Source organism: Lepidochelys olivacea (genome assembly GCF_965140295.1).
Source record: "Lepidochelys olivacea isolate rLepOli2 genome assembly, chromosome: 5".
Lineage (NCBI taxonomy): Eukaryota > Metazoa > Chordata > Testudines > Cheloniidae > Lepidochelys > Lepidochelys olivacea.
The window spans coordinates 45,011,585-45,025,883 of NC_140415.1; the positions used below are offsets into that span (position 1 = coordinate 45,011,585).

The window sequence follows — 14,299 nt, forward strand, 5'->3', positions numbered from 1 at the left end:
AGATGGAAACCAGCCAGATTTGCACTACAATTATTCTCTACCATCATACAACTGCGTTGCTTTTCACAGGCCAGGAGACAATGATCTTCAATATTCCTAAATTAAAATTAACCAAATGAAGTGCTTGTCACAGGTCAGGGGAACTGCACCTGTATTTCCCCATAGTGGTTCAGCGATGGCGCCCACATCAGGCTTCCAGCTCCCCTGGCCATCACCTCTCTTGGGTGCAGACGGGGGTCTCACTTCCACTGACCGGGGAATCTCCAGGCTGCACAGTCTCCTGACTCTACTGGGATGTCCCAGCAAGAGACTCTGCCAAAGCAGGCCTGCTTACTTTCTCTTCAGAGACTACCTACAGAGTAATTCCCCACAGTTACAAGTTACCATGCAGCACTTCCTATGCAAGCACATTTTTTTCTTAAGGTAAAAGCAGTACAGATCAAACATTAAAAAATAAAAATAAAAGAACTTGCATGTACGCTAATAAGCTTACCAGTGATGCCTCCAATCCAAACATGGGCTCTGGCAGGAGCAGTCCTTCAAAACCCCACCCAAGGGGTTTCCCTGGTGGTTTCGAGTTCATCACAGCTTGAGCTCAGAACAAGCACCCACTCTTATGGGGACTCAGTAGGCCAAGTCCTTCCAAATCTTCACTAAGGGTTGGGGTCCTGTTGTATTAATTTATATGGAATGGGTCAAAGGTATTATCACCCAAACACTGTCCAACATTAAGCAGCGTTAAACAAGGTCCAGGGTTTGATATACAGAGGTCTCAACATACTTTGTACCTTGGCAAACACACCATTATCTTTAATAAAAAAAAATTTAAAGATGGAAAAACAGTTAAGGCATTTGAAATGTAAAGTATTAAATAAAGCTTTTATTTTAGCAACATCTCTTGTTCTCTTTCTAGCAGGACAGTCTTTAGAAGGCAGTCTCTTACATGGTATCAGAGATGGTGATAACCGTCCTTTTGGGGAAAAGAGAAGATGTTAGCACAGATGTGCCAAAGCTGCTGCTGCTGCTACTGAAGTCCAATTCTGTTTTTATCCCTGGGGTGTTTGGGATGCAGCTGGAGCTGGTAGATGTGATCAGGGTCCCTCGCTCTGGCTTAATCTGGTCAGGACATGTCTCAGGATCAGGATGACAAAAGGCCTGGTGTGCCAGAATACGGTGGGGGGTGGCCGCAGCCATAATGGTGAAGCTCATTCCAGTGGCCTATTTTTCTCCCCATCGTTTCTTTTTTTAGCCAGCCAGCAAGGGAATAGTGGACTAGCCCATCCCCTCATTATTTTGTCCATCAATTGGGCCTAGTTTCTGACACACCAATTTTGGTTTACTGATTTGTGGCTCCACGTTTTTCTCGTTTACCAAGCATGATCTTAACAGTCTGAGTTACATCAGGAGGCTTTTTTTGAGGTGGGAAGGGATTAATTCAGTCTGTCTCCCTTTCGTACCTTTTCCCATCAACATTTGTTATTATAGGTTATTGTGACATCTCATTAACTTTCTTATGCTTTTTACAGTTGAGTTCACAATTATGGTAAATCTGTAGGCCCAATTATCACAACAGCCGTCCATGGACGAGAAGTCCTGTCCATTTGCTGGATCAGGATATTTATCCAAGAATGCTTTGTCTGTTGGTCCCTAAAAAATCCAGTTTCAACTAGTATATGGAAACCTCCCCAGGCGGTGGCTTCAAAAGGCAGATAACCAGAGGGGTTAAATTAGCATCCCCCTCCTCCTACACCAGATACACACATTTCCACAATAACACATGCACCACTGCATTTTTAATGCAATTGACGCCAAAGGTATAAAGCCTAATTAAATAAGGTTTAAATTAATTCAGTAAAGTTTATCTTAATTCCATAAGGTTTGTCCAGGATATAGTCAGTCCTCACAGCACTCGTCATTATATTTATAATGGGGGAACTCCCTCAACTGAGATTTTGAATACAGAATCCTAAATTAACCAGAATGTTGTTTCTTGATACTTTGAGTGAAATAAAATAATTCCATATTTTATTTGGCACTTTAAATAAACTGCAAGTTGTAAATCAAACAAGCAGCTCTGGTTGATATCACAAGATTAAGGAAGTCCAGCAGGACTAATTTCTGAATATAAGTCATCTCTCTAAAACTAAATTACAAACTTGGGTGCCAGAATCATCTCATCCAAAGTGTTTCCTATGTGCAGATAAAGCATTTTTGTTCCCCTGGCCCCAAGCAGTCAGACCTGTTAGGTACATGATTTATAATGCAGACTCTGCATCACAGATCATTTTTTAAACAATTACCTCGATTTAAAGGGACATTATAGTCTGACCACCTCTATGTCACAGGCCATTACATTTCACCCAGTTACCGCTCTGTTGAGCCAAAAATCTTGTGTTTGACTAAAGCATATCTTCTAGAAGGCATCCAGTATTCATTAGAAGACATCCAGAGATGGAGAATCCATCACTTCCTTTGGTAGTTTGTTCCAGTGAATAATCACCCTCACTGTTAAAAATGTATTCCTTATTTCTAATTTGACTGTGTCAAGGTTCTTTCTCCACTCTGAACTCTAGGGTACAGATGTGGGGACCTGCATGAAAAAACCCCTAAGCTTATTTTTACCAGCTTAGGTTAAAACTTCCCCAAGGTACAAACTATTTTACCTTTTGCCCTTGGACTTTATTGCTGCCACCACCAAGTGTCTAACAAATATATAACAGGGAAAGAGCCTGCTTGGAAACGTCTTTCCCCCACAAATCCTCCGAAACCCTACACCCCCTTTCCTGGGGAATTGCTTGATAAAAATCCTCCCCAATTTGCATAGGTGAACACAGACCCAAACCCTTGGATCTTAAGAAAAATGAAAAAGCAATCAGGTTCTTAAAAGAAGAATTTTAATTGAAGAATAAATAAAAGAATCACCTCTGTAAAATCAGGATGGTAAATACTTTACAGCGTAATCAGATTCAAAACATAGAGAATCCCTCTTGACAAAACCTTAAGTTACAAAAAGACACAAAAACAGGAATATACATTCCATTCAGCACAACTTATTTTATCAGCCATCTAAACAAAACAGAATCTAACGCATATCTAGCTAGATTACTTACTAAGTTCTCAGACTCCATTCCTTTTCTGTTCCTGGCAAAAGCATCACATAGACAGAGAGAACCTTTGTTTCTCCCCTGCTCTAGCTTTGAAAGTATCTTGTCTCCTCATTGGTCATTTTGGTCAGGTGCCAGCGAGGTTATCCTAGCTTCTTAACTCTTTACAGGTGAAAGGGTTTTTCCTCTGGCCAGCAGGGATTTTAAAGGTGTTTACCCTTCCCTTTATATTTATGACAGACTGTCTGGCTTCAGCTTCCAGCCATTGGTTCTTGTTATGCATTTCTCTAGTAGAATAAATAACCCTTCAGTTGCTGGTATTTTCTCCCCATGAAGGTACTATATTATATTTATTTATATAAACATAAACAAACCCCAACATTATACTACCATTAATACTGCTTCCCGTCAAAGACCTCACTGACTGATTTATCTTCACTAATTTACACCTGCAGCAGTTATTCTTCCAACTGAACTCTAAACTAAAGCAGATCTTTGCCATGTACTCCCACCAGCTGCATTCTTGTACTAGTAATGGCACTCACTGATCTCTAGTTCCCCTTATATGCTCTTACTCTGGCTTCAGGGCACATATTTCAACCTTTTTTTCATTTTACTCAAGTCACTATCTCCCCAGTCTAGGATTTCCAGAACTGAGCTACATACAGAATACCTCCCGGGGGATTTACTAGAGCAATTCCTTGCACCATCAGTGTATCATGTTTAGAGTTCAGCTTTTTCACCCACACCCTGTGCTAATAACCTATTTTGGTCATATGTGTAAGATTTACCTAATTCTGAGAGCTTGATTTAGATTTATAAAAAAAATCTTCAGTGAGTTCATAATAGTGTTTTGGCCCAACTATGATTATGTTCGCTTTAATCTCACTGGCAGCATAAATCAAATAGTAAAAAAGCCAACATTATAGATCCTACTATACGCAGTCCATGCTGATTCCAATACTGCTGCTACAAAAAGTGAAGCTTCTGCTATCACACAGTGAAGTCAGTTAGGTCACCTGTCCAAATCAGAGGCTTAACTGAAACGGATGTTACTAATTCCTGTGGCACTGGAACACTGAAGAGGGCTCTTGGAAAATGATATAAAGTAAAACAGAATCCTACACTTAGTCAATTTCTGGCATAATGTAAACTGAGAAATGGGAAAGACATCAAGCAGCAAACCACTACCGAAACTCACATAGTATTCAAAGCTGTTTCTAAAGCAATGGAAGGGGTCTAAATTAAATCATTCCACTTCATCGCAGTGAGAAACCTCAGAGATGCTTCAGTGTCAGACTATGCACAGTGACCGAAGGAAACACTGGTCCACCATGACAAACCCTTTAACAGTTAGGCCATACCTACACTTACAGCTGTGCCGCTGCATTATGCCGACGGGAAAGAGCTCTCCCGGCGATATAAAATTAGCTCTAGTGGCAGTGGCTATGTTGGCGGGAGAGTGTCTCCCACGGACATAGTGCTTTGACCACCCAGCGCCTAGGCTGGCAAAACTTATGTCACTCGGGGGTGTTTTTACACATCCCCGAGCAACAAAAGTTTTGCCACCTTAAGTCCTCGTGTAGACGTGGCCTTAGTCTGTTACTTAGACTTTAGGTCTCTCAGAAAACTATTATTGCTGCTGATTACAAAGGAGATGGAATCAGATTACAAATGAGGAACCTTATTTGAGTAAATTGGAGGAGAAAGATCTGAAAAAGTTAATTCATAAACATATTGGCTATTAGTGGACTCCTCACTCTGGATAGATGCCTAAACTAATTGAAGATTTAGCTCATCAAGTCATCTTCAAGCAACTACACAAGGTGAGTGATCCAAACTTTCTAAACTAAGTGGAAGATGAGCTCAAAAGTTACACAATCCAAACAATAAGATTTCTTCAAGAGCTTCCATCTTGTTTTATGAAGTCAGTCAAAAACTACAGTGCACAATAGTACAAGCTTTACAGCATTCACAAGTTATTCTTCCAATACTTGGCATTTCCACAGGAAGTTGTCCTGCTCCTGGTTGGCCAGAGAGAAGGATACTACAATACCTTGATATTTGTTCATTTTTTGAGTCTTCCTTATGTTATTCTTCACACTACTGTGGTACTGCCACCATCCATGCTACCACCAAAGAGAACTACTTCAAAAATAGTTACTCACAAGGTACCTTGCTCCGGATTATGGGAATACTTGCTGGAGGAAAGATGGCAGTTTATTCCCACACATTTGAAGGAACTACCACTTGGACTCATGGATTCCTGGTTACAGGTAGAGCTGGTCAAAAGTGTTTCAATTTTAAAAATCTATTTGCAATTCTCCTCACTGTTTTTTTTTTTCTTCTTTTTTTAAACCATTGATGACACTATTGAGCTTCATAAAGGAAACTATAAGGGAATTTTAAAAGGAGACTATCCTACTAGTAAATTTTCGGCAGAGATAGGGAAATAGTGCGGGATACAAAACAATTATAAACATGGAGAATGGTAACATGGAGAGCTTTCCTGATGCAATACCTATTGCCCTTTTTGCTTTCTCTGTTGGGAGAGATGCATATTCCAAGGGCTTGTCTACACTACTGCTTAAATCAATGCAACTTATGTTGTTCAGGAGTGTGAAAAAGCCACCCCTCTGAGCGACGTAAGTTACATTGACTTAAAGTGATGTCTATACTGCGCTATGTTGGCGGGAGATGCTCTAGTGTAGTATAGTGAAGACAAGCCCCTTGAGATAAAATTTGTGGAAGATTATACATGTAGTTTTGTAGCTTTGACATGCCACTCACTTGAAATGCATATGAGATGCTGTCTTGTGTATACATGTTCCTTTCTAGATCTTCTATTTCCATAAAGTTTTGTACTCTGTAGGCATAGGAATAGCTAGTGCCTTTTTAAACATTGTATACACACATCTAGAGTCACTAGAGAATCTTTGAATGCTGACATTTTGTGCAACAAGTTTTCACTGTTTTATGTAAAGCCATTTGATCATACCTCTTCAACGTATTTAAATAGTGAGTGACTCATTCAGACCAATTTTATCATCTCAAGAAAAGGAAACAAAACCTGATTTAGAATAAAACATTTCAGTTTTATCTGCTTGATTGCCATTGAACTACAGATTAGATTAAAGTTATAGAAGCAAACTTATTTAAATAAAAAATTAAATGACAGATTAGAGTGAGACCTGTACAGTAAATGATTTTAGAACAGGCAACAAGCTGACCATTTAATCCTAAACATTGGAGTGTTTTGTAACTTTTTAAAAAATTCTGTAATTAATGAAGCATAAATAAAAATTATCTGCAACTTGGAGATATGAATTCAAGAATATGTTAAGAATCCAAATGAGCATTTTGAGAAGCCTGTAAGGACTACATTGCACATACATATAAAATTCCAATAGCCACACATAAATTTTTGGTTTTGGACAAGACAATCCTTAGCAGACTTCTCATTCTACACAATCACAGGGAAGTAGAAAACATTTAGAAGAGCTCATGTGAAATAAGAGCAAAAAGAAACAGAAAAGTTATCTGTATTTTCCATACATAAACTTTATTCCACTGGACACCATACAAAATATTAAACTTAAGAGAAAAAAAGAAAATATTAATTTGACATCATTGAGAAGTAACAATTGTAACATATGAATTGGTCTGCAATAACAAGTACATGAGAGGCACAAACTGTGCTACAGCAGGTCTAAAAGAAGTTTCACTGTGTTTTTTTGGAAAAGTTAAAATTTTCAAGATTACTTTTTAAATTTCAATTTACAGCAGCCGACCAATTTACAAATATTTACAGAAAATCAAAACAAAAACTTGCCTTATTAGCAGCTTTTCTTTAAGCAGCCATCACTACTACTTTGCATATGGAAAGGAAACATTAAAATATAGATATCTGACCTAATCTGTATAAACATTAAGCATTTACATACATTGGTTTATCATGGATTATTTCAACTGTTTTGTAGTAGCTCTGCTGCTCAAAAATTCCAGTTTAGATTATAATTCCTGTGACCTGGAGCATAACAACTAGGGGATAATTTCATTTTGATAAATTGTTCCATGTAAGAGGGAAATAAAACTGGAAAGTGCCAAGTAGAGCAAAAGTGCATACTGCTTGAAGCAGTTGTAAAGCACAGCCTACTTATTCATCAAGAAACGTGCAATGTGTGCTATGTTTTAAGCTGGACTTTTATACATTGCTTAGCTCTTCATTTCTTTACTTCAGTGTTAAGTGTGGTCGAATTAACCATTACTTAGTTAAACGTAACAACAATTTAATATACTCTGATACCTTCCCTAAAATTAATTAAGTCCTGTGGTCTGAAATTTGGGTCATAATAGTCTCCTATACAAGTCAATGGTGCAAGGATTTTTAGAAAACCCATTTTTGAATGAATAGTTATATTAACAAATGTCATAATAAAATATGCAATCTTTCTTATAAACATTTCCTTAACAAAAACTTGAAAGAGAAAACACTTCATAAAAAACTATGGGGAAAACTGCATTGTGGTTTTGATATTGTTCTTTATATTTCAGCAGACTCCAGTAAGAAGAAGAAGAAGGAAGCCAATTATCTTTTCTGTATAGTTGCTCTTACAGGTAGTATACAGTTCAAGTCTCTCTTGTCTCGTAATCTCTGCCATGACTGAGGAAAAAAAGTTACAAGGTTTTTTAAAAGCTATTCTCTTCTATATCACCACCTCCTTTAAAACTGAAAGAGGTAAACCCCACACAGATCCACAAAGAGTTTTAAACAGTTTTGTTTTCCTCACAAATTTATGAGCAGCATCAGGTACTTATTTCTTTAAAAAGATTGCTTACAGTAAGAGGGAATCTGTAGTAAGCCAGACAAAAAGGAGTGCACTTTTGAGAACAAGGGCTAGTCTACGCTCGAAACGCTACATCGCCACTGTCGCGTGTACGGTGAAGACGCTCTATGCCGATGGGAGAGAGCTCTCCCATCAGCATAAGAAATCCACCTGTGAGAGGCAGTACCTATGTTGACAGGAGAAGCTCTCCTGCTGACAGAGCGCTGTCCATACTGGTGCTTAGATCGGAGTAACTTACATTGCTCAGGGGGGTGACTTATTCACACCTCTGAGCGATGTAAATTAAACTGAAGTGGTAGTGTAGACCTGACCCAAGTAATTATGTTTTCAGGGGACAAAGACAACTTGTGAAGGTGGGGGTATTAGTATATTTTAAAAGAACTAAGTCTCTTATAATGTTCTGTCTTTAAAATGGTTAGGTACCTTCACGTTTCTGATTTTGGAGACATACGCTAAATATCTGAGGAGCTATCCCTTGCTACTTCCGAAAAAGAAGAATGTGTCCTTGAAATTGGTGACAAATTATATTATCTCTATTTCTGTCCTGGGTTACAGAAGTAGAGTATGGGATTAGGTGTCTAAGGCCCTGATTTGGCAACTGACTTTATACAGGCAAACCTTGTGCCAGTGTAGAGTCAGTGCCTTTCAAGAAAACATTTCACAGGCTGGAGCGATTTTCAATGAGTTATGCACCAACCTCCCCCTTGGGGCTCCTTTAAAAATCCAAGCCTTAGAGGTTATTTGTAAGTATGTGCATCTTTTTAAATAATTAATATAGTTGACCCTTACGGTGCCTAAGCAATTTATTTAATCATTCATTAAAAATGGACTATTTTATTTACATATATTATATGGTGCTTAACACTAGTGGCTTCACAGAAATAAAATATTTTGTACAAAAAACCCCAAATACTTTATATAACTTATGAGGTCACTAATATTCTCACAATAAAATCAAGCTTGCAAACTGCCCATATTAAAAGCCCAGATCTGACCACTTGTGTCAGTAGATCCTCAACTGATATCTTGCCCTAACACCAAAAGGAAAAAGGGACCGATGTTTACAGCATGCCCAGAAAGTTTTCCAGTATGGGCTCTCTCTTTTCCACTGCTAATATTCAATAACATATTTAAAATCATAGGACAAATATACTGTGCCTAGAACTATATAAATAGTTATAGAATCATGCAAATGTAGATTTGGAAGAGACCTCGAGAAGTCATCCAGTCCATCCTCCACACTGAGGCAGCCAAGTATACTTAAGACCATGCCTGGCAGATGTTTGTCTAACCTGTTCTTAAAAGCCTGCAGACAGAGATTCCACAACCCCTGTTGGAAGCTTAGTCCAGTACTTAACTATCCTTCTAGTCATAAAGTTTTCCCTAATATCTAACCTAAATCTCCTTTGCTGCAGATTAAGCCAATTACTTTTTGCCCTACCTTCAGTGGACAGAGAGAACAATTGATTACTATCCTCTTTATAACAGCCCTTAGTCTTCAAATATGTTATCAGGTCCTCTCCTCAGTCTTTTTGCAAAACTAAAACACACACATTTTTAAACTTTGCTCATACAACAGGTTTTTTTTAGATCTTTCATCCTATTTGCTGCCTTCCTCAGAGAACACAAAATGCCTATGAAATGTAACAATATTTTAAAAAGCAGAAAAGTATTTTACTCGTGTTTGTGACACAGAAAGATACTCAGTTTTAAAAAGACTAATTCTGCTTGTTTCTTGAATTAGAAAAATCTGATCTTCACTTAATTCCAAACAGATATGTCACAGTCAAAGCAAACTATGATGGGGAACAGGGATAGGAGACAGGAGGTGGTGAGTATTTGCAGATTAAGCCCAAATCTGAGGCCCAAATCTTACATTCCAAGTAAAATCCACATCTCTCCACCATCAGCGGGAAATAGGGAAAGTTGCAGGTCAAACAACAGTCATGTCTCACTACAGTTAATGTTCTCCTCAGATTGTGCCAATAACCCCTTCTTGCTGAAGAAGTGCGTACCTGATATTTAAAATGTGTACAAAGAGCAGAAAAACAACTTGTAAACTACTGGAGGCCATATTTACCCATGATAGAAGGAGAAGTAAAGGCTCAAACTATTTTTTGTTCCATAGCTCCCTTGCAGATTCCCATAAGAAACACCACTGAATCCAGGAAAGGTTGAAAATGTTCTATCCGCAAAACATTAATAAGAAAGTCAGGCTAAGACTTTCAAAGCTGACTAAGGGATTTGGATGCCCAGTTCTCATTACAATTTATCTCTGCCTTGGAGTCCTGAATTTAAACACACAGACCATTAAGAAATTTTCATTTTAGGTACCCACTTCAGCATTAGCCCTGCCCTTGCATGCGAATGCACACGCACACACAACAAAACATTCTCACTTCATATTTCTCTCCTTCTACATATATTGGGATGAATGCCTATTACACAGATTCTCAAGTGTAAGGCAAACAGACCTCAGGCCACCACTGTAGTACACAAATCCACTGACCCTCTCAGTTTTCATTTTTTATTCCAAAAACTTTTTAGCAGACAAGAGGGCTACAAGAATTAATCTGATGTATTTTTACCTTTAGAAATTCATCCTTGATAATGTCAAACTTCTGCTTTTCATGTACAGCCCTAGCTGTGTTTGTTCCATCAAAAGGCTCTGCAAGGTTAAACGTAAAAATTTAAGTGTTAAAAAACCAACCTTTACTTTATCTTCACCTGGTAAACTACTCTGTGAGAAGCAGAGGATAAGTCAATATATTGTCACTTTCTATGAGGACTTTTAGCAACAGGCTGCATTTTCCCTTTCTGACATGTACTGTGCAGGTAACTCTCATACCATAAAAACACAACACTAATATTCTGCAGTTGCAGTAGAGATTGTTGGAGTATTACTCCTTTAAATGTAGATACCTGACACTATCAGCAGGAGTATTAATACAGGTCTTCTATCATGTGCTTTCGTCCACTGTACAAGTATTTCAAGTCTTATAGAAGTCAGCAGCCTATTCAGAGTCTCAGAACAAGGAATAGAGCAGCCATATCCTTTACTAATGTCCTTTGTCAGTTCATAGACCATATACTTCTATGCCATTTTAAATATATTTCTGAATATTCTAAATAAGGAAGGTCCTGTTACAATCAATAGTGTGTATTATACATCTAAATATGACTTTGTGCAACTGTTCTGAAAGGTCCATGTACAACAATGTGCTTATATCAGATCTACAAGCAATTACTTTCTCTTATTATGCTGTATCTTTTGCGACAAAATTATACAACAGACAGCAGTGGTAAAATATGGTATTTTTCTTAAACCAGAATATATAAAAACAAAAGCCCTGTAAAATATTTTTAAAAACCCATCTTTCAAAAAACTTTCTATTCTTCCTACTATTTTTGTCTTTTTCCAGTTGACAATGTATAGTTTTTCTCGTTTGCTTCTAATGGACTAGAAACCAACATGACTTTGGCCTATTATTTGTCATCCGCATAATCAATATCAGCATAGTATTCATAAAATGTGTACTCCCCTCTGCAGTAGAGCAAATATACTATAGGGTTAACCATGCACAGACCACCTTTCAATTTCACTGCAAAACATGTTTTAGAATCCAGTCTTTTTACACTTTTCCAGAGGACAGTTTAAGTACACTATGGTGTATTATGTATTTCATACTTGTAAAGGTACAATAGCCAATGACAGAGCCCTGAGGCAAAATACAGTCCTAGCTAGATTAGTCTCCTTTTAATATGTCAAATTTTGGATCTTAAACTAACTTTCTTTTTAATGGTTTAGGAATCCTTTTAATTTTAGTGGATGTGAGCACAAGAGTTTTATGAAATACATAAATACATATAAGATGTGCTGAAAAAAATACTATAAATGTCCATATATATATTGAGCACAATATTGGTCACAAACAGTTTTGTATTTCTCATATGTATTTTTAATTACAGTAGCAATGATGCACTTGTGACTTTCCAAAGTATTCATTTATGGCCTGTTTTTAGGATCTTTATTCAAGAAAAGCAGTGTGGTGGAATGGACTAGGTCCCGAGACCCCTGCTGGAGACCTTGCAGTCCTGCCTCACCCCACCCCACCCCAAAAAAGAGCAAAGGAGTAGTCCTCCAGGCAGCCTAGATCAGCTGCATGGGAAAAAAAAAAAAAGCAGCAGCAACAGAGCAGTCAGTTGTTGCCTGGAGCTGGAAGAGAGAGAACTGGGTTCCTGGATGGCTGGAAGAGCAGCAGGACCACGGACAGCTCAGTGTGGGCAGGCGTGAGCTCAGGGAGGGCTGCTGAAGACCAGGGGGGCTAAGAAGGAGCTCCTGGCAGACTGCAGGGACCAAGCAAGGACTGAGCCCAGAACCTAGCCAGACCAAGTGAGGGCACCGCGATGGGCCCTGTTGGACTGTTATAGCGGGCAGTTTTTCTGGGTAAGAAGCCTTAGCGAAAGATGAAGACTGTATACCTTGGAAGGGGTTTGTTTGTTCTATTCCACCTACAGACAGTGTGTGAGATTCACTGAAGGCTGAGTCACTGAAGACCTGCTGATGAAGCCATCGACCAAAGGGGTGGGTGGGAGGGGTGAACGCTTGCGAGAGGTGGGTGCCACCCCGTTCCAAGAACTGAGAAACGGCAGGCTCACACTCAACCAGAAGGGGGCGCTCGCAAGAGGTGAGGGTACTCGTTTAGAAGCTCTCATTTACCTCACAGGGATTTTGCCAGTATAGGGACTATAAGACTGGGTCCTTTCATTATCAAAACCATCCAAATTACACTCTAAATTTAAATGAACTTCAGTACTCATAATTCACTAACACAATGGGATGACTGGTTTTCTTTGGCATGGTTCTAGAATTTTTTTCCATCCTAAAAATAGGTTTAAAATATTTCACTGGGTGCTTACTAGCAGATTTTACTTTACAGTGAGATATGCCTTTATACTGGATCAGAATATTGGCCATCCGATTCACAAGATGTTCAGCATTCTAAAATCTAGACACAGAATTTCACACAGTGACCTGTTACTTCAGTGAATTCCAAATGCTGATTATATGCCATGTGAAGTAGCATAGTATTTCCTTTTATCTATCTGAAATTTGATGCTGAATGATTCTGTAATATTAGTTAGGAGCCTCCAGGCATTCCATACTGCACCCAAGATCATAAAAACTTTAAAATGACAAGTGAGGGGCTGCAAAGCCTTCCCAAGATTGTCAGGAAGCTGTCAGAGTGCAGACTCAAACCTTTCCCATGCTATGCTAATAAATGACAATAAAAATTATATTTTAGTCTCCTGTCAAAAGAAAAACACTTACTGGAAGACTGGGCAAGAAGAATTTTGCAAGATTATGTATGCAACATTTTAATTAAAATAAATCAACTGTAAGTGTCCCTCAATGTTTCCTAAACATCAGAAAGTTTTCAAAGGAAAACTCCAGTATAATGTAAATTTTACTCATTAATCAGAAGAATAATTCACTAAAAATGAATGTCAAATATAAAATAATCAAATTGCCATCCTGACAATTTGATGGGGGGGAGGGATAGCTCAGTGGTTTGAGCATTGGCCTGCTAAACCCAGGGTTGTGAGTTCAGTCCTTGAGGAGGCCATTTAGGGATCTGGGGCAAAAATTGGGGATTGGCCCTGCTTTGAGCAGGGGGTTGGACTAGATGACCTCCTGAGGTCCCTTCCAATCCTGATATTCTATGATTCTATGATTGAGAAGAGGACTAAAAGTATTTTTTCATTAGGAAACATTAGAATCCAGACAGTTTAAAACCTGCCTTGCCACTACCCTTGAAACAATTTTTGAAAAAAAAATCTACAACTGCACAGCTGTGTTAAAGGCTTATGGAAATGAGACTAATACTGGCCTGAATCAGATACAGTGCAGACAGCTATTGTGCAAGCTTCTCTAAAAACATATGCAGTCCAGTCACTCATATGAGCTACAAGGGGATGGCATGGCACACGTGCAGTTAGGTCAGCACTGAGGGCCATGAGGGGCGAAAGCATTCCCAATGTGGATAGAATCAGTGATTTAAGTACTAAAACTAAGACATCACCACTGAGCATGAGCAAACTGAGATTTTTCAAAGGCTTATAACTTGGCCCAATTTGGGCAGATTTTCACAGGAATAGCAAAAGAGACGTCCTTGACACAAAGGACCCCCCCACCACCACCACCAAATTCTGACTCCCTGCTCCAAAGCACGGAGGTGCTACATCTTCTCAAAGAAAAGGTTGCCAGAATTTTAACAATTCAAAACAATGCAAAACAATGTATTTTTCTCTAGCCTTGTTCTTGGAAATGGCTAGACCATTATGGCT

At 38.6% G+C, this 14,299-nt stretch overlaps 1 protein-coding gene across 2 annotated transcripts in view; it reads right to left on the reverse strand.

Moving 5' to 3' along the window:
- Nucleotides 1-6,691: 6,691 nt before the first annotated feature.
- TENT2 (terminal nucleotidyltransferase 2) overlaps nt 6,692-14,299 on the reverse strand; it is an 82,859-nt gene continuing 75,251 nt past the window's right edge. For both annotated transcript variants that reach the window (XM_084629667.1, XM_084629668.1), the window contains exons 14-15: nt 10,540-10,619; nt 6,692-7,767 (exon numbers count right to left, since the gene is read on the reverse strand). In XM_084629667.1, coding sequence (XP_084485793.1) covers nt 7,693-7,767; nt 10,540-10,619 — 155 coding nt within the window. In that variant the 3' untranslated portion in view covers nt 6,692-7,692. The remainder of the gene's footprint in view (nt 7,768-10,539; nt 10,620-14,299) is intronic.